Raw genomic sequence first — 12313 nt, forward strand, 5'->3', positions numbered from 1 at the left:
AACCTCCAGCTGCTCCAGGATAAATTAGTGGTTTTTGTTAGTTTCTAGATTGGAAGTAGACCATCTGCTCAAATATGAAGCAGGCTGGCGTGGCAAAAATTAAGATCCCAAAAGAAAGAAAGAAAGAAAAAGAAATCCCTGAAAAAATAGAACATAAATGCTGAATGATCTCTCGGCCAGACACAGCACACAGACTTGTGTTTTCCTAGTGAGTCATGTGGCTCCAAGAAAATCTGCCATCATGTAACCCAGAAACAGCATTTAAAAAAAAGAGAAAGAAAACAAACGACAAAAATAAAAACCAAACACCTGAACCCTCCACCCTCATTTCATTATCTCACCCTCATTCTGTCAGGCATATAAATCTGTCAGGTCCAGCTTGACTCGCAGGAGGATGACGCTACACATCAGCTTCACAAAAACCCACAAAAAAAAAGTGTGCTGCCAATCATCTTCCTCGGACTCTCCCAAAGAAATTGTCTTGGCGTAATCAGATTAATTCAGGGGGCTAATTTGTTGCTGGCTGAGTTCTGCCCAGCTGCTGTCACTAGCACAGATCCATAACTTATCGAAAGCTGATTAACGCATCAATCCTCCTGCTTGTGCCTGCTAAGAACGTGGAGCTGCGTGGTTGTCAGGATTACTTAAGTGAGAAGGAAAGAGCAAGCCATCCAGACGTGAGAGCGGTGCATTAACTCTCACTCCTGTCACCACAAGCTCCCGTCACAGTGATACCTCAAGTTGGGGCTTTACATTTTTAAATGTAGTATTATAATTCGTCATATTTCATAAATGACAATGGTTTGCTGTGCTGTGAATGTAGAAATGAACAGAATCGTATATGTTTCTGTAGGCTATTGATGGCACAAAGCCTCTTTCACCAAGAAACAGTACAATGACCTTTGACCCCTGGCTTTCAATTGGACCATGTCTGAATGTAATGTCTTCATATCTCCTTCCCAACTGCAATCCAATCTAAGATCAAACCACCGTGCTGCTCCTTTCCAGCTCCCCTCAGACCGGCCGTTGGTTCTCTTCTCTGTGGTGACTTTTGGCAGCCAGGCAACATCCAAAGCTGTAAACTGAAAACGCCTAATGAGCTGTGCTTTTTGCCAATGAGCCAAGGAGACAAATCGAGTAGGGGGTTGGGGTGGGTGGTTGGGCTTCTGCAGCAGGCCCCGTCTCGTGCGGCCATGGCAGGATGGTAAATTGGAGCTGCCGTGATAGGTCCTGACAGCGGCACAGTCTTGGCCATGAGCACAAACTGCCTCGGTTACGTAACCAGGGCCCATTGCTACCGTCCTGTCACTGCCATTAAAATTCATAGGAATCACATAAACTACGCCTCAAACAAACTGTTTGCTGCAGGCGCTGTAGACACAGAAACGCAAGGGTTTGGTAAAAGTCACAAAGATGAGAGTGGAATTAGTTAAAAATGGAATCACAGGGGGTCAGAAACAAGGACGACTGCTGCACTGGGTGGGGGGGTTAAGTGGACACTTTCCCCGGAGAGACCAGAGGTGGCACAATGAACCCAGCTGCTTGTTAACTGCTGGTAAGTGCTCAGCTGACAGGAGCACTAACAACGCTTCACACGTATAACGGCTCTGCTGACACTTCACCACCTGTTCACAAAACCTCTGCTCACAAAGGACGATCACAGGAGGATTATTTATAGCTGTACATCTGTGAAGACATCGGGCTCGGAGACAGACGTGAGACGCACTTCTTTGCAGCGTCGGTCTGAAGAAGTCAGTCTGTCTCATGATCCTCGTCACAAGTTGCCGTGGTGTTGAAGAGCAAGGAACTATTTTCAGGATGCTGGGTGTGACTGGAGGAGGAGATGTGCTGAAAACCAGCACCTCTCATTTTTATCTCCCACACTGAAGGGTCCAGACATACATTTACCTAAGCAAACATATGAATGTAAAGAAATCATATTTCTTAACCTTCCATTGCTGTTCTATTACAGACTCTATTACAAACCCTTACTCCTCCATCATCTATTGCAGTGGTTCCCAACCTTTTTTGTCTTGTGTACCCTTTTTGTTATATCATGAATATAAGTAATACCATGAGTAAAATGTAACCTAAGTGATTATGAAATGAAAATCATTTAAATTTCTCTCTTTAATTTGTGCAAATACATTTTACACTTAGTGTATTGTATTCTAAATAATAATTATCCTTCTTTTTTGTTCTTTTGAACTCAAATTAAGCATAAAAATAAAAAAGAATGTCTGCCCTCAAAATAAAAATAATTAATAAATAAAAATCAACCTGCCATTGCTCTATTAAACTCTGTCACGTTCAGCTCCCTGAACCCTCTCCTGAGTCCATAGCAACAGTAACTGGACGTTTGAGTTGTTCTACAGGTTATTGTCTCCCAGGGGGAGCTAGTTGTTAGTAATGGGCTTATGAAATGACCTGGAATATTTACTTATCATGGAAATAAATTAATAAATGCTTCCATGTACCCCTGGTTGGGAATCACTGATCTATTGTATCAAGGAGCCTTGAGTAAAGTGCATAAACCTGATCTGCTCAGTGGAGCTGAAGAGTATATGCTTTCTGGAGTTATTAAAGGAGAAAATGTGTAAATTTCATTAAAGCCAAATATTCAGCATCCTCCTGTCCACTCAGCTGCTAAAATCTCTCTGCTTTTGATGTGTCATTTAAAATATGCGCCTCAATTGAATTCACATCTCACCTCTTCTCTCTCTCTCTCTTTCTCTCACACTCACACAAAAATGCAGGTGTTTCCACACTGTTCAGATGGAATGATTTATTCATAATCATGATAGCATAATAAAACAATGAACATTGAAAGCACTGACAGTTGAACCCAAGGCCTCTCACACATAGCATGCACCACCCCGACCCCAGCGTTCACAGAGACACTGAACATTCCTAACGCCAAGAGACGCCTGGCTCCTGAAAGTCCTCCTCTTTAAGATTCTCTGCCCCAGTCAGTTTTTTCCTTGTTCTTTTTTTTTTTTTTAATCCTTTAAATATATTTTGATATAAAAACAAGCCCACATATGATGAATCAACCATGTTTGTGAACTGCCTCTCCCCCTTCTCCTCCTGTTATTGTCCTGCCCCCCCACACCTCTCCGTCTTGGTTGGAGGACGAATATGATACTGGCTCCCATGTCCTCTCTCTTCCTATTCATGCTCTTCTTGGACACTTGGAAAAAACAAACCAAAAAAAGAATAATTCAGTCCGATGGGGACATGGTGGAGGTGGGGGAGACAACACTTTAAAAAATGGTTTTATAACCTCCCTGAAAAAAAGAAAGCAATAAAAAAAAATCTTTAAAAAAAAAAGTAATTAAAAACAAAATAAACGACAACAGTCCAATTGAAAGAAGTGCTGGAGGGAAGTCTGGAGCTCTGTAGACTGGAGGCACTTTGGCACAGAGCGAAGGCCCCACACCTGACACCACGCCGAAGGGGAGGGAGGGAGGGAGGGAGGGAGGGAGGTAGGGAAGGGGTTGAAGGAAGGAAGGATGGAATGACAGAAAGCTGGGCTGAAAGGCATGCAGAGCCACATGGTGTTACAGAGAACCAGGAATGATGGAGGGGTGAGGGGGAAGAAGAAGAAGAGAAAGAAGAAAAAGAGGAAGAAGAAAGAGCACCTGACAAACGTGGAGGAAAAGGCCAGCCTCCCCTCCAGTTAATGCCATGTTCAGGAGAGGAGGAGGAGGAGGAGGAGGAGGAGGTGGGAAGGGAAAACATAAGAAAAGAGGAGCGATCTTCCGGGTGCAGGAAGACGAGAAAACTTGGACCAAGAGAGAAGAGACACAGAGAGAGAAAGAGAGAGAGAGAGAGAGAGAGAGAGAGAGTGGGTGAGCAGCAGCAGGTATAGAGGGAGGGAAGAACAGTGGCCCATCAAGAGAAGAGGAAACTGTCCGGCAAAAGCTATACAACACAAACAGGAAAACAGTCCTTGTATGGAAGCAGAGGACGGCTGGTGGACGTCTGAAGTCAGGGGAGGGGGGGCACGGTAAGGCAGTCCCACAGGTCAACAGGCTGGGCAGGCAAGAGGAAGGCGCTGTGGTCCCTCTTCTCCTCTTCCTCCTCCTCCTCCTCCTCCTCCTCCCACTGTACAGTTGCGCTCGGCTGCGTCTCGCCCCCACCCTCCTCTCCCCCCCCACCCGCCTCCTCTTCACAGGTAGAGCTCCTTGGCTCTGATATGCTGCAGCTTCTCCCGCAGCATGCGGAAGGAGGGCCGCACCACGGGGTCCAGGGTCCAGCACTGCTTCATCAGGTCGTACACCACGGGCGGGCAGCCGTCGGGGGCGTCCATCTTGTATCCCTTCTCTACCCGGGGCACCACCTCTTTCAGGGGCTGAGACACACGAGCAGAGCAGAGCAGAGGCGCAAAAAGTGAGCTGACGTAACAGACTCGACTTCAACCAGGCAAAGGTTACTAACTCTCCACAGTGACAACAAAGCGTGGTAATGGAAATGTGACGAGAGGTGAAGTGGTGTAATAATTAAATGCATAATTTCGCAAGTGTCACATTTTCAATGACGTGCTCCAGCAGTTAAATGGCATAAATCTAATTATTTTGGGGTCAACTATGACAGCACAAGACATTTTATTCCAAGGAGGAAAAATAAATAAATAAAAAACACTGGTCCCTGCAACGAAGCCTGCCATCTGCTGGTGCACCTCAGACCTCGGTGATCCACAGAGACCAGTGTTCAGGTACTTACAATTCTAGGGTAAGGCACGCGCCCAAAGGAGTAGATCTCCCAAAGTAGGATTCCGTAACTCCAGACGTCCGACTTGGTGGAAAACCTCTGTTGGACAAACAAGAGAGAAAGAGAAAAAGAAGAGGTTCATGACTTCATATGCAGCAGCTGGGTTTATTGTCTTCCTCTGTCCATAAAAAGCAGGTCTCTGTTTTGTTTGTCTAGTGCTATTTCAGGAGTTCAAGTGAGGATATGTGAATATGACAATAATAATAAAGTGTTAGTACTGTAATATTTTTGCCGGAGTCTATATTAAAAATGTAATAAGTAAAGCTGAGCATGTTCAAACAGGATTCCACGTAAGCACAGGCTGCAGAGAGTTTGTATTTGCACAGTGAAAGAGGAAGAAAGAGCAAACGGAGGAGCGGCCACCACAGAGAGGAACTGCTGCTGCTACAGAAACTTCAGTCCACCTGAAATGCAGGAATTAAAGGAATTGGCTAACATCTGTCATATTTATTTTATGAATACAATGCAAGTGCATCGTAGTACAACAAGTGATGCAAGAATCACTTGTAGCACAAGATTCATTCTTTACTGGCACAAGTGACTGTATTAAGCGAACTCGGTACATTTGCCAATTTTATCATACAAGATCTGTTGCATGAGTCATTCTAATAGTCGGCCTCTCTTCTTGAATTAAGAATGGGAATCCCTGAAAGTTTAAAAATAAATGGCACAAATACATGATCTAATTTCACGGTCATGCAATTGTTGTAGTTCAACTGCGTGACAGCACCAATTATTATCTCATCCAACTCTGTTATAGTCACATCCCATCTTAGTGGCCTTCGACAGACTTCTTGTAGCATCTAACGTATCTAAATATGAAACCGTTCCCTTTTTATTTCCATAACAATAAGGTGCTGCTGTGATGACAAGGCGCTGGCAGTTGTATCATCAGTTCAAATTGTTTTAGCTCCACTAACATGACTGTCGACACTTGTTTTTTTTATCTGTTGTTTTTTCACTTCTAACTCTGCAGTGTGAAAATTTTTATTCTAATCTCTGACACAATTTTTTGCAAATAAAACTGTTTTACAAACAGAGAGGAACAGGCAGCTTTCAATAACAATTTACCTGCTTGGGTTTTGAACTCTGCACATGTGATATTCATCAAGCTGAAACACACTTTTTTTTTACAACAGGTTTACTTAGGTAATATCTGGTGAATGTAAATTGAAACACATAATGACCTTTAACACGAGAGAATGAAATGTTCTTACATGAGGTTAAATGTTTGTTTGTTTTTGATAAAGCTTATGTCAGAGCAGTGCATTGCAGTCATCCTTCCTCCTCCCACTTTAAAGCTTCCAGCTTGGTATTCAAGCTGAAGTAGGTGAAAAATAAATACTACTAAGAAAGCATCAGCACATACGCCCTCACCTTCTCTCTTAGTGCTTCAGGGGAGGTCCATTTGACGGGCAGCTTGGCAGTGTCCTGTATAGAGGAGGCCTCCTTGGTGAGGCCAAAGTCGCTGACCTTGGCGATGTTGTCGTCGGACACCAGCACGTTACGAGCTGCCAGGTCTCTGTGGACAAAGTTGTTGGCCTCCAGGTACTCCATGGCTTCACACACGTCACTGATGGGAGAGATGATGAGTGAGGGCTGGATGAGCGAGATAACACGTCTGTGGCCGTGGTTACGACTGTTAAGACCAGGATAAATGACGACCACAGTGGAAGTTGAATTAATGCCATAAAGATGGTGGCGTTGAGGGGGAAAACCCAGACTCTGATTTAAAATGTCCAAAGTCAAACAAGAATTTTCCAGATGAGTTTTCATTGAAAAGGAGCTAAATGAAAAAAAATCTTGACTATAAGTTCCCCCTCTGCTCATTTTAAGCTCATCCAGACCAGTTACTACTTATTCCCGTGCAATCCTCTAACAAGTTCATCCCAGGGTTACACGGCACTGGAAATGAATCATGAAATTCTTCCCTCTGTATTTATGCCTACTGATCTGAGAGTAATGGCTGTGCTCATTTTAACTTGTGTGTGGGGGTTACGGCATGGGCTAAATGGCTGTTAAATGAAAAATAAACGAAGACTTTAAGGCACTTGACTTGCAGATAAAACAGCCTTTCATTGAGGCAAACAAGCTGCACGATGGTCGCTCGTGTAAACAAAGCGCTTCTTTTATGTTGACAGTCAAGTGCACAACACTGTTGTTTTGAAATTCATTTCAACTGCTGTCATCTACAGAGCAACAGTTTAGCTCTTTTTCAACAAATTTTAATAGGTAGCTGAACAAAGATGAAAAGACTCACAGCGAAAACTTGAGTAAGCAGTCTCCACCGAGCACGGTCCGCCCTCGAGAGCGCAGGTAGTCCACTAGGCTGCCCTGTAACACAGTTCACACCATCAATACAACATGTGGAGGACAATGACTTTACCCAGCGTGCCTTTCCTAAATTTCCCATACGTGGGGAATAAAAAGTCTTAAATCTTACATATTCTCAACTGAACTCAATTCACAAATGCAGTAACTTGGTTATTATTGATGTTAGCTTTAATTTTCAATACCATTCTGAAATGTGTCTATGCATTTTAGGCTTCGTAAAAAGAAGCATAGGTGTTTCTCAAGGTTGTAGTGTTGGTGATTCTCACCTTGGCCATGTACTCTGTGACGATGTAGAGACTGCCCCTCTCCTCAACAATTACCCCTAACAACTGCACCAGGTTGTTGTGCCTCAGTTGCCTGGACAAACACAGAAACAATGGCAAAAAGAAACATAAAAAATCACTCATGGCAGTGATAGAGGTTAGACTTTAAAGGGGACAAAATGCCTAGTACCCACAGACTCAAAGCAATATTGAACAGGTGGTGTGAAGGATAAAGGTGGAGCTGCAGGGTCTTACGTCATGACAGAGGCCTCAGCGATGAACGCCTGCGCCGTGGCATCGTTTTTGATACACTTGACCGCCACCTTGGTCCCTCTGTAGTCTCCGACCATCACATCTGCGAAAGGACACAGACAAGGTGACGACTCAGCACAATATTCGACAGTCGACCTTCGTCTCTCGTTATTATGATGAAATTTAATGATGGCGACGAGATCATTGAAAATTCAGTTCCTCACCTCCAAATTCCCCTTTGCCGATGGTCTGGATCAGTTTAAGCTCCTTTCTGTTCAAGGCCCAGCCGCCTGCCAAGAGAGGACAGAGGACACTTATCAGACCCCACAGCCAAATAGTAAAATCATCCGCCTGACTATCAACCACCAATATATCACAACATAACCTCAAGGGAAAAGCTACGTAATTTGGAAGGCAGGAATAAGTCACATTTATTGTTATTTGAACCACTTTATAACATTGGAAGTAAAAAGTTGAAGACATCAAAGACGCAGAACTACTAAACTATTCAACAAATGCATTAAAATATTCAGTGGTGAGTTCTCACATCCATGGCATCTATCTTCTGGTTGGAGCAGAAGTCCCACTTTATGAAAGATGGATCTCTCATTTGGGAGAAAAAGTCTTGATTTATTGCTACATTTATTTATTTGTTTTTCAGTTTTCTGTTGTAAGAATTTGCCGAGTCAGACGCGTACATGAGGAGGAACGAAGAGAGACGGAAGTGGAGGAAGACTCAGATTGACCTTGAGAGCTGTTGCAGCCCAGCAGGCGTTCCCCAGACACGAAAAGATTAATTACTCACTGTTGATTAATGCAATTAGGACGGGGATGATAGAGAGCTTTGAAGGGAACGCAGGCTTTGTCTGTTTATTATGTGTATGTACACACAAGCACAATAAAGCCCCTGTGTGCATCTGTGTCCCTATAGTGCAGGGTAATGAGCCGAGTGTGTTCTTACTCCTGGAGAACTCGTCCTGCGCTGCCACTGTTCCCTCCATCAACTTGGGTTTAATCAGCCTGGTACAAAGGCCATCAGCATCTTTGGTGTAGTGCTGGAGACAGAAGAAAAGAAGATTACATGCAAACATTTTAAAGCAAAAAAAAAAAATTTAATTAAGTGTTTCAATGTCAGAAAATGAAAATCCATGTTTTCATGTTTAAAAGAATCTGATGTATAGAAGTTTGCCGACACTCTCCATATCTTGGACCTGGCCGTGTCTGATGTTCATGAATTAATCCTGATTGGTGAGACTGTAGACCAACTTTTGATATATAAAACAGAAATGTGTGCTGATGTTTTCAGCTGCTCCCCACAGTAGAACAAGAAGGTGGTGATGAAAAGAGGCCTCAGACTGTGCTGGGAGTTGATGTGAGGAGCTCCCTCTATTTGATATGTGCAGGATATCAGTGGTGTTTTCCTGCACCAAAGAAATGAAGCATGAAAGGTTCAACTTTTATCAACACGCATCAAAGTTAAAGGGTTTTGTCCCGTGGGATACTGAACCACTGCCTAATTTCCATACAAAAGACAGGATGAAAACGGAGGAGGAGCCAGGCTTTGCTTTATTATCAGCTGTTGCTGCTGAAAATCAAAATGTCTACATTAGCAAACATGATGATTCACTACTAATATTTCACCCAACACTTTGGCAAAACTTAAGTTAACTGTTTAAATATTTCAATCATCAAAATGTCACAGAAACTTAAATCCAAAGCTGGACACTCATATAAATGTGGTGGTGTTGAAATGCGCCAACTTCTCAACTTCTGCTCGTGATTGACACTGTGTCATCCTGAGACTACGGAGCTTCAATCATTTACTGTGGGAACCAGCAGCAAGAGAGGAGAGAGTGGGTGTGGGAGAGGTCAATGCATTTGACCTTTTTACCCCCCGAAACAACACAAGAAAAACCAAAGATATCCCAGTCAATATCAGGTCCTTATCATAAAATCCAATTAGATGTCAATAATAAATCAGGCAATTGTCTTATTTTGGTGATTTCTACGATGATCCAAGAACGGTCGGCAGGATTGAGTGCTTTCAAAAAAAAAGAAGAAGAAAAAGATGAATGAGAATGTATGAGGCAAATAGTGAATCAGCGTCTTTCTGCCAGAGCGCTGATTTTACACAGGAAATCTCTGTGTGACCACTGAATGAGTAAAACAGAAAAAGAAGAAGCTCTTCCACCGACAAAACCAACGTTACACAACTGCAGCACAATTGACCACAGTGTGAGTTACTGTTGCAACCACCAGGGAGCAGCATGGTGAAGGCAGGGTCACACACACACACAAACACACTGTGCTACTGTGATGTGGCTACAACATCATGTGTTATTACATCTGCATTGTTCTTCTATCATATTAGAATGTGCATTTACACAATATATTTAGTACACAATGGTCCTGGGGAAGCTCTTCCCATATAATAACAGAAAGGGATGTAACCACTGAGTAAAAATACAAACAGGCATTGTAGCTGACAATACATTCACTGTGCTCTTACATCCTCTAAAATACCAACTGAAGCCATCTTTGTTTCACTTCTCCATGACTGACACATATAGATGACATACATAAAAGGAGGGAGGTATACATTTATGTATATGTGCGTGTCTATATTTAGGTCTTTGTGAAGCCTGCTGTGACAGGCTAATAAGAGCAGAAGAACAAGCTGGAAAAACACACAAGAATTCAAGGAATCCTCTCATAGGCTATTATTGAGAGAGAGAGAGAGAGAGAGAGAGAGAGAGAGAGAGAGAGAGAGAGAGAGAGAGAGAGAGAGAGAGAGAGGGGAATGCAGACAGAGAAGAGGATGGAGATATAGAAAGACTGAAAGAAACATAAGGCGGGAGAAGCAACGTAAGAGGTTGAGATGGATAACAAAGAGAGGCGGAGAGAAAGCAATATGCCAGGTATACACAAGGGCACGCGAGAAGAGGAGGAGAGGGAGGGAGGTGGAGAGAGGAAGTGGAGGCAGAACCAAGCCCAGAGTGTGTGAACAAGAGAGAGAGAGAGAAAGAGAGAGGGAGGGAGAGAAAGGTAGAGATTGTGGGGAGCTGATGATAACAAGAATGCACCAGGGATGTAGATAGTCTCAGAGCCAGCTGGCACATTCCTGCCGTCCACTTCCAACACCCCGCCAGGCAAAGAGATGAGGTCCAATTAACAGTGTGATAGCCGCCAATCCAGCTCCACTCTTTTATCTGAGAGGACGAAAGCCCCCCCTCCTCCGTCTCTCTCTCCGTCTCTTTCCCTTTGCTATCGTGTCTCCTGTCTTCCCCTCTCCACACTCTGAACTGGCTTTCAGATAACAGGCAGGGAGGGAGAGGATCAGACAGCTTGTTGAAGAATGTGAACATGCACTTGAGTTTTTTTTTTTAGGGAAATTCCCTGAGGGAATCAAATGTGTTGTGTCTGCGAAGTGTTGCACTCGTACAGCAGCACAGTTAAATCACAACAATTATTAATTAGAATTGTGAATAAAAAAAGAAAACACAATGTCATAAGACCATTTCTTATTCTTAGTTTTTTTAAGATAAGTTTTCTGTTTATTAAAGCAGATATCAGCTTCACGGCCGTTTCGGCTAATGCTGCGTTCAAGGCAGGCTTTTGAAACCGTAAGTTACAGCTTCAAGTCACAACTACGACTTGGTAGCGTTCCAGGTAACCCGTAGCTCGTGTTTTTACCATCCTGTTGTCTGTGAAAGTTCCCTTAACGGCCACTCGTAACTTCCGACCCGTGAACTCGTACCAGATCGAACTGGTATGACTTCACAGGAAGGAAAAACACAAAGTACGAGTTTCTTTGAACGCACCATGAGTTAGCAGCCCCCGCCCTTGTCAGGCATCAATTGGTCCTCGTGCTACGTCACACTTCACTGCGCATCCCTTGGCTGCACACACAGCCCTTCATGCCGTTCTCTCTCCCTCATTGGATAACACTTGTATCCCAGAAGAGAATGTTTTCTGCTCGGGTTACAGCAGAGCAGAGTGACGGAGAGACTCGTGTTTAGCTGAAATACTTCATGTAAGTGATTGCTGACGGAAAATAGGACTATTTAGGACTTATATTAACAAAAACATTCCACTGATATCTGCTTTAACGAACCGTAGGCTGAAAATAAAAGCTGACGAGGCATCTGGTTAAAAATAATTAAAAATATGGTAAATGGGCAACATTTATATTGCAGTTATCTAGTCTTAACAACCACTCAAAGAGCTTTACAATATCAGTCACATTTACCCATTCACACACACATTCGTACAGTTTAACCAACATGTTCCATTTTTTTCTACCCTAGACACACTAGTGATGCATTAGGGGTGATTTTTGACTCAGTATCTTTGATTCAGCCCTGGGACATTTCAACATGTGGACTAGAGAAGCCGGAGATCGAACTACTGATCTTCTGATTAATAGAAACCCCCGCGCTACGCCTCATGATCTCTGGAATTCTTAGAAAATTATTGTTTTGGTGAACAGTTTGGCCGATAAAATGTCAGAATACTGATATATTCTCACTTTATTTTTTTTGCACCACATATTATACGACCAAATTGTGAAGCCTCACTGCGGGAATATTTTGCTTGAAATAACTGAATAATTATTATAATCCGTTTTTTCTGCTATTGGTTCAACTACCTATGTCGGACACCATGTGTTTCTTGAAAAGAAGAAACTTCCC

General features: G+C 43.1%; 1 protein-coding gene across 1 annotated transcript in view; it reads right to left on the bottom strand.

Moving 5' to 3' along the window:
• Positions 1–2781: 2781 nt before the first annotated feature.
• The window catches only part of cskl (c-src tyrosine kinase-like), a 49102-nt gene continuing 39570 nt past the window's right edge, over positions 2782–12313 (bottom strand). The window contains 8 exon segments of the mRNA XM_083969284.1: positions 2782–4354; positions 4726–4812; positions 6151–6346; positions 7034–7107; positions 7374–7464; positions 7626–7725; positions 7847–7912; positions 8584–8677. Of these exon segments, the coding sequence (XP_083825410.1) occupies positions 4172–4354; positions 4726–4812; positions 6151–6346; positions 7034–7107; positions 7374–7464; positions 7626–7725; positions 7847–7912; positions 8584–8677 (891 nt within the window). The 3' untranslated portion in view covers positions 2782–4171.

Source organism: Trachurus trachurus (genome assembly GCF_905171665.1).
Source record: "Trachurus trachurus genome assembly, chromosome: 3".
Classification (NCBI taxonomy): domain Eukaryota; kingdom Metazoa; phylum Chordata; class Actinopteri; order Carangiformes; family Carangidae; genus Trachurus; species Trachurus trachurus.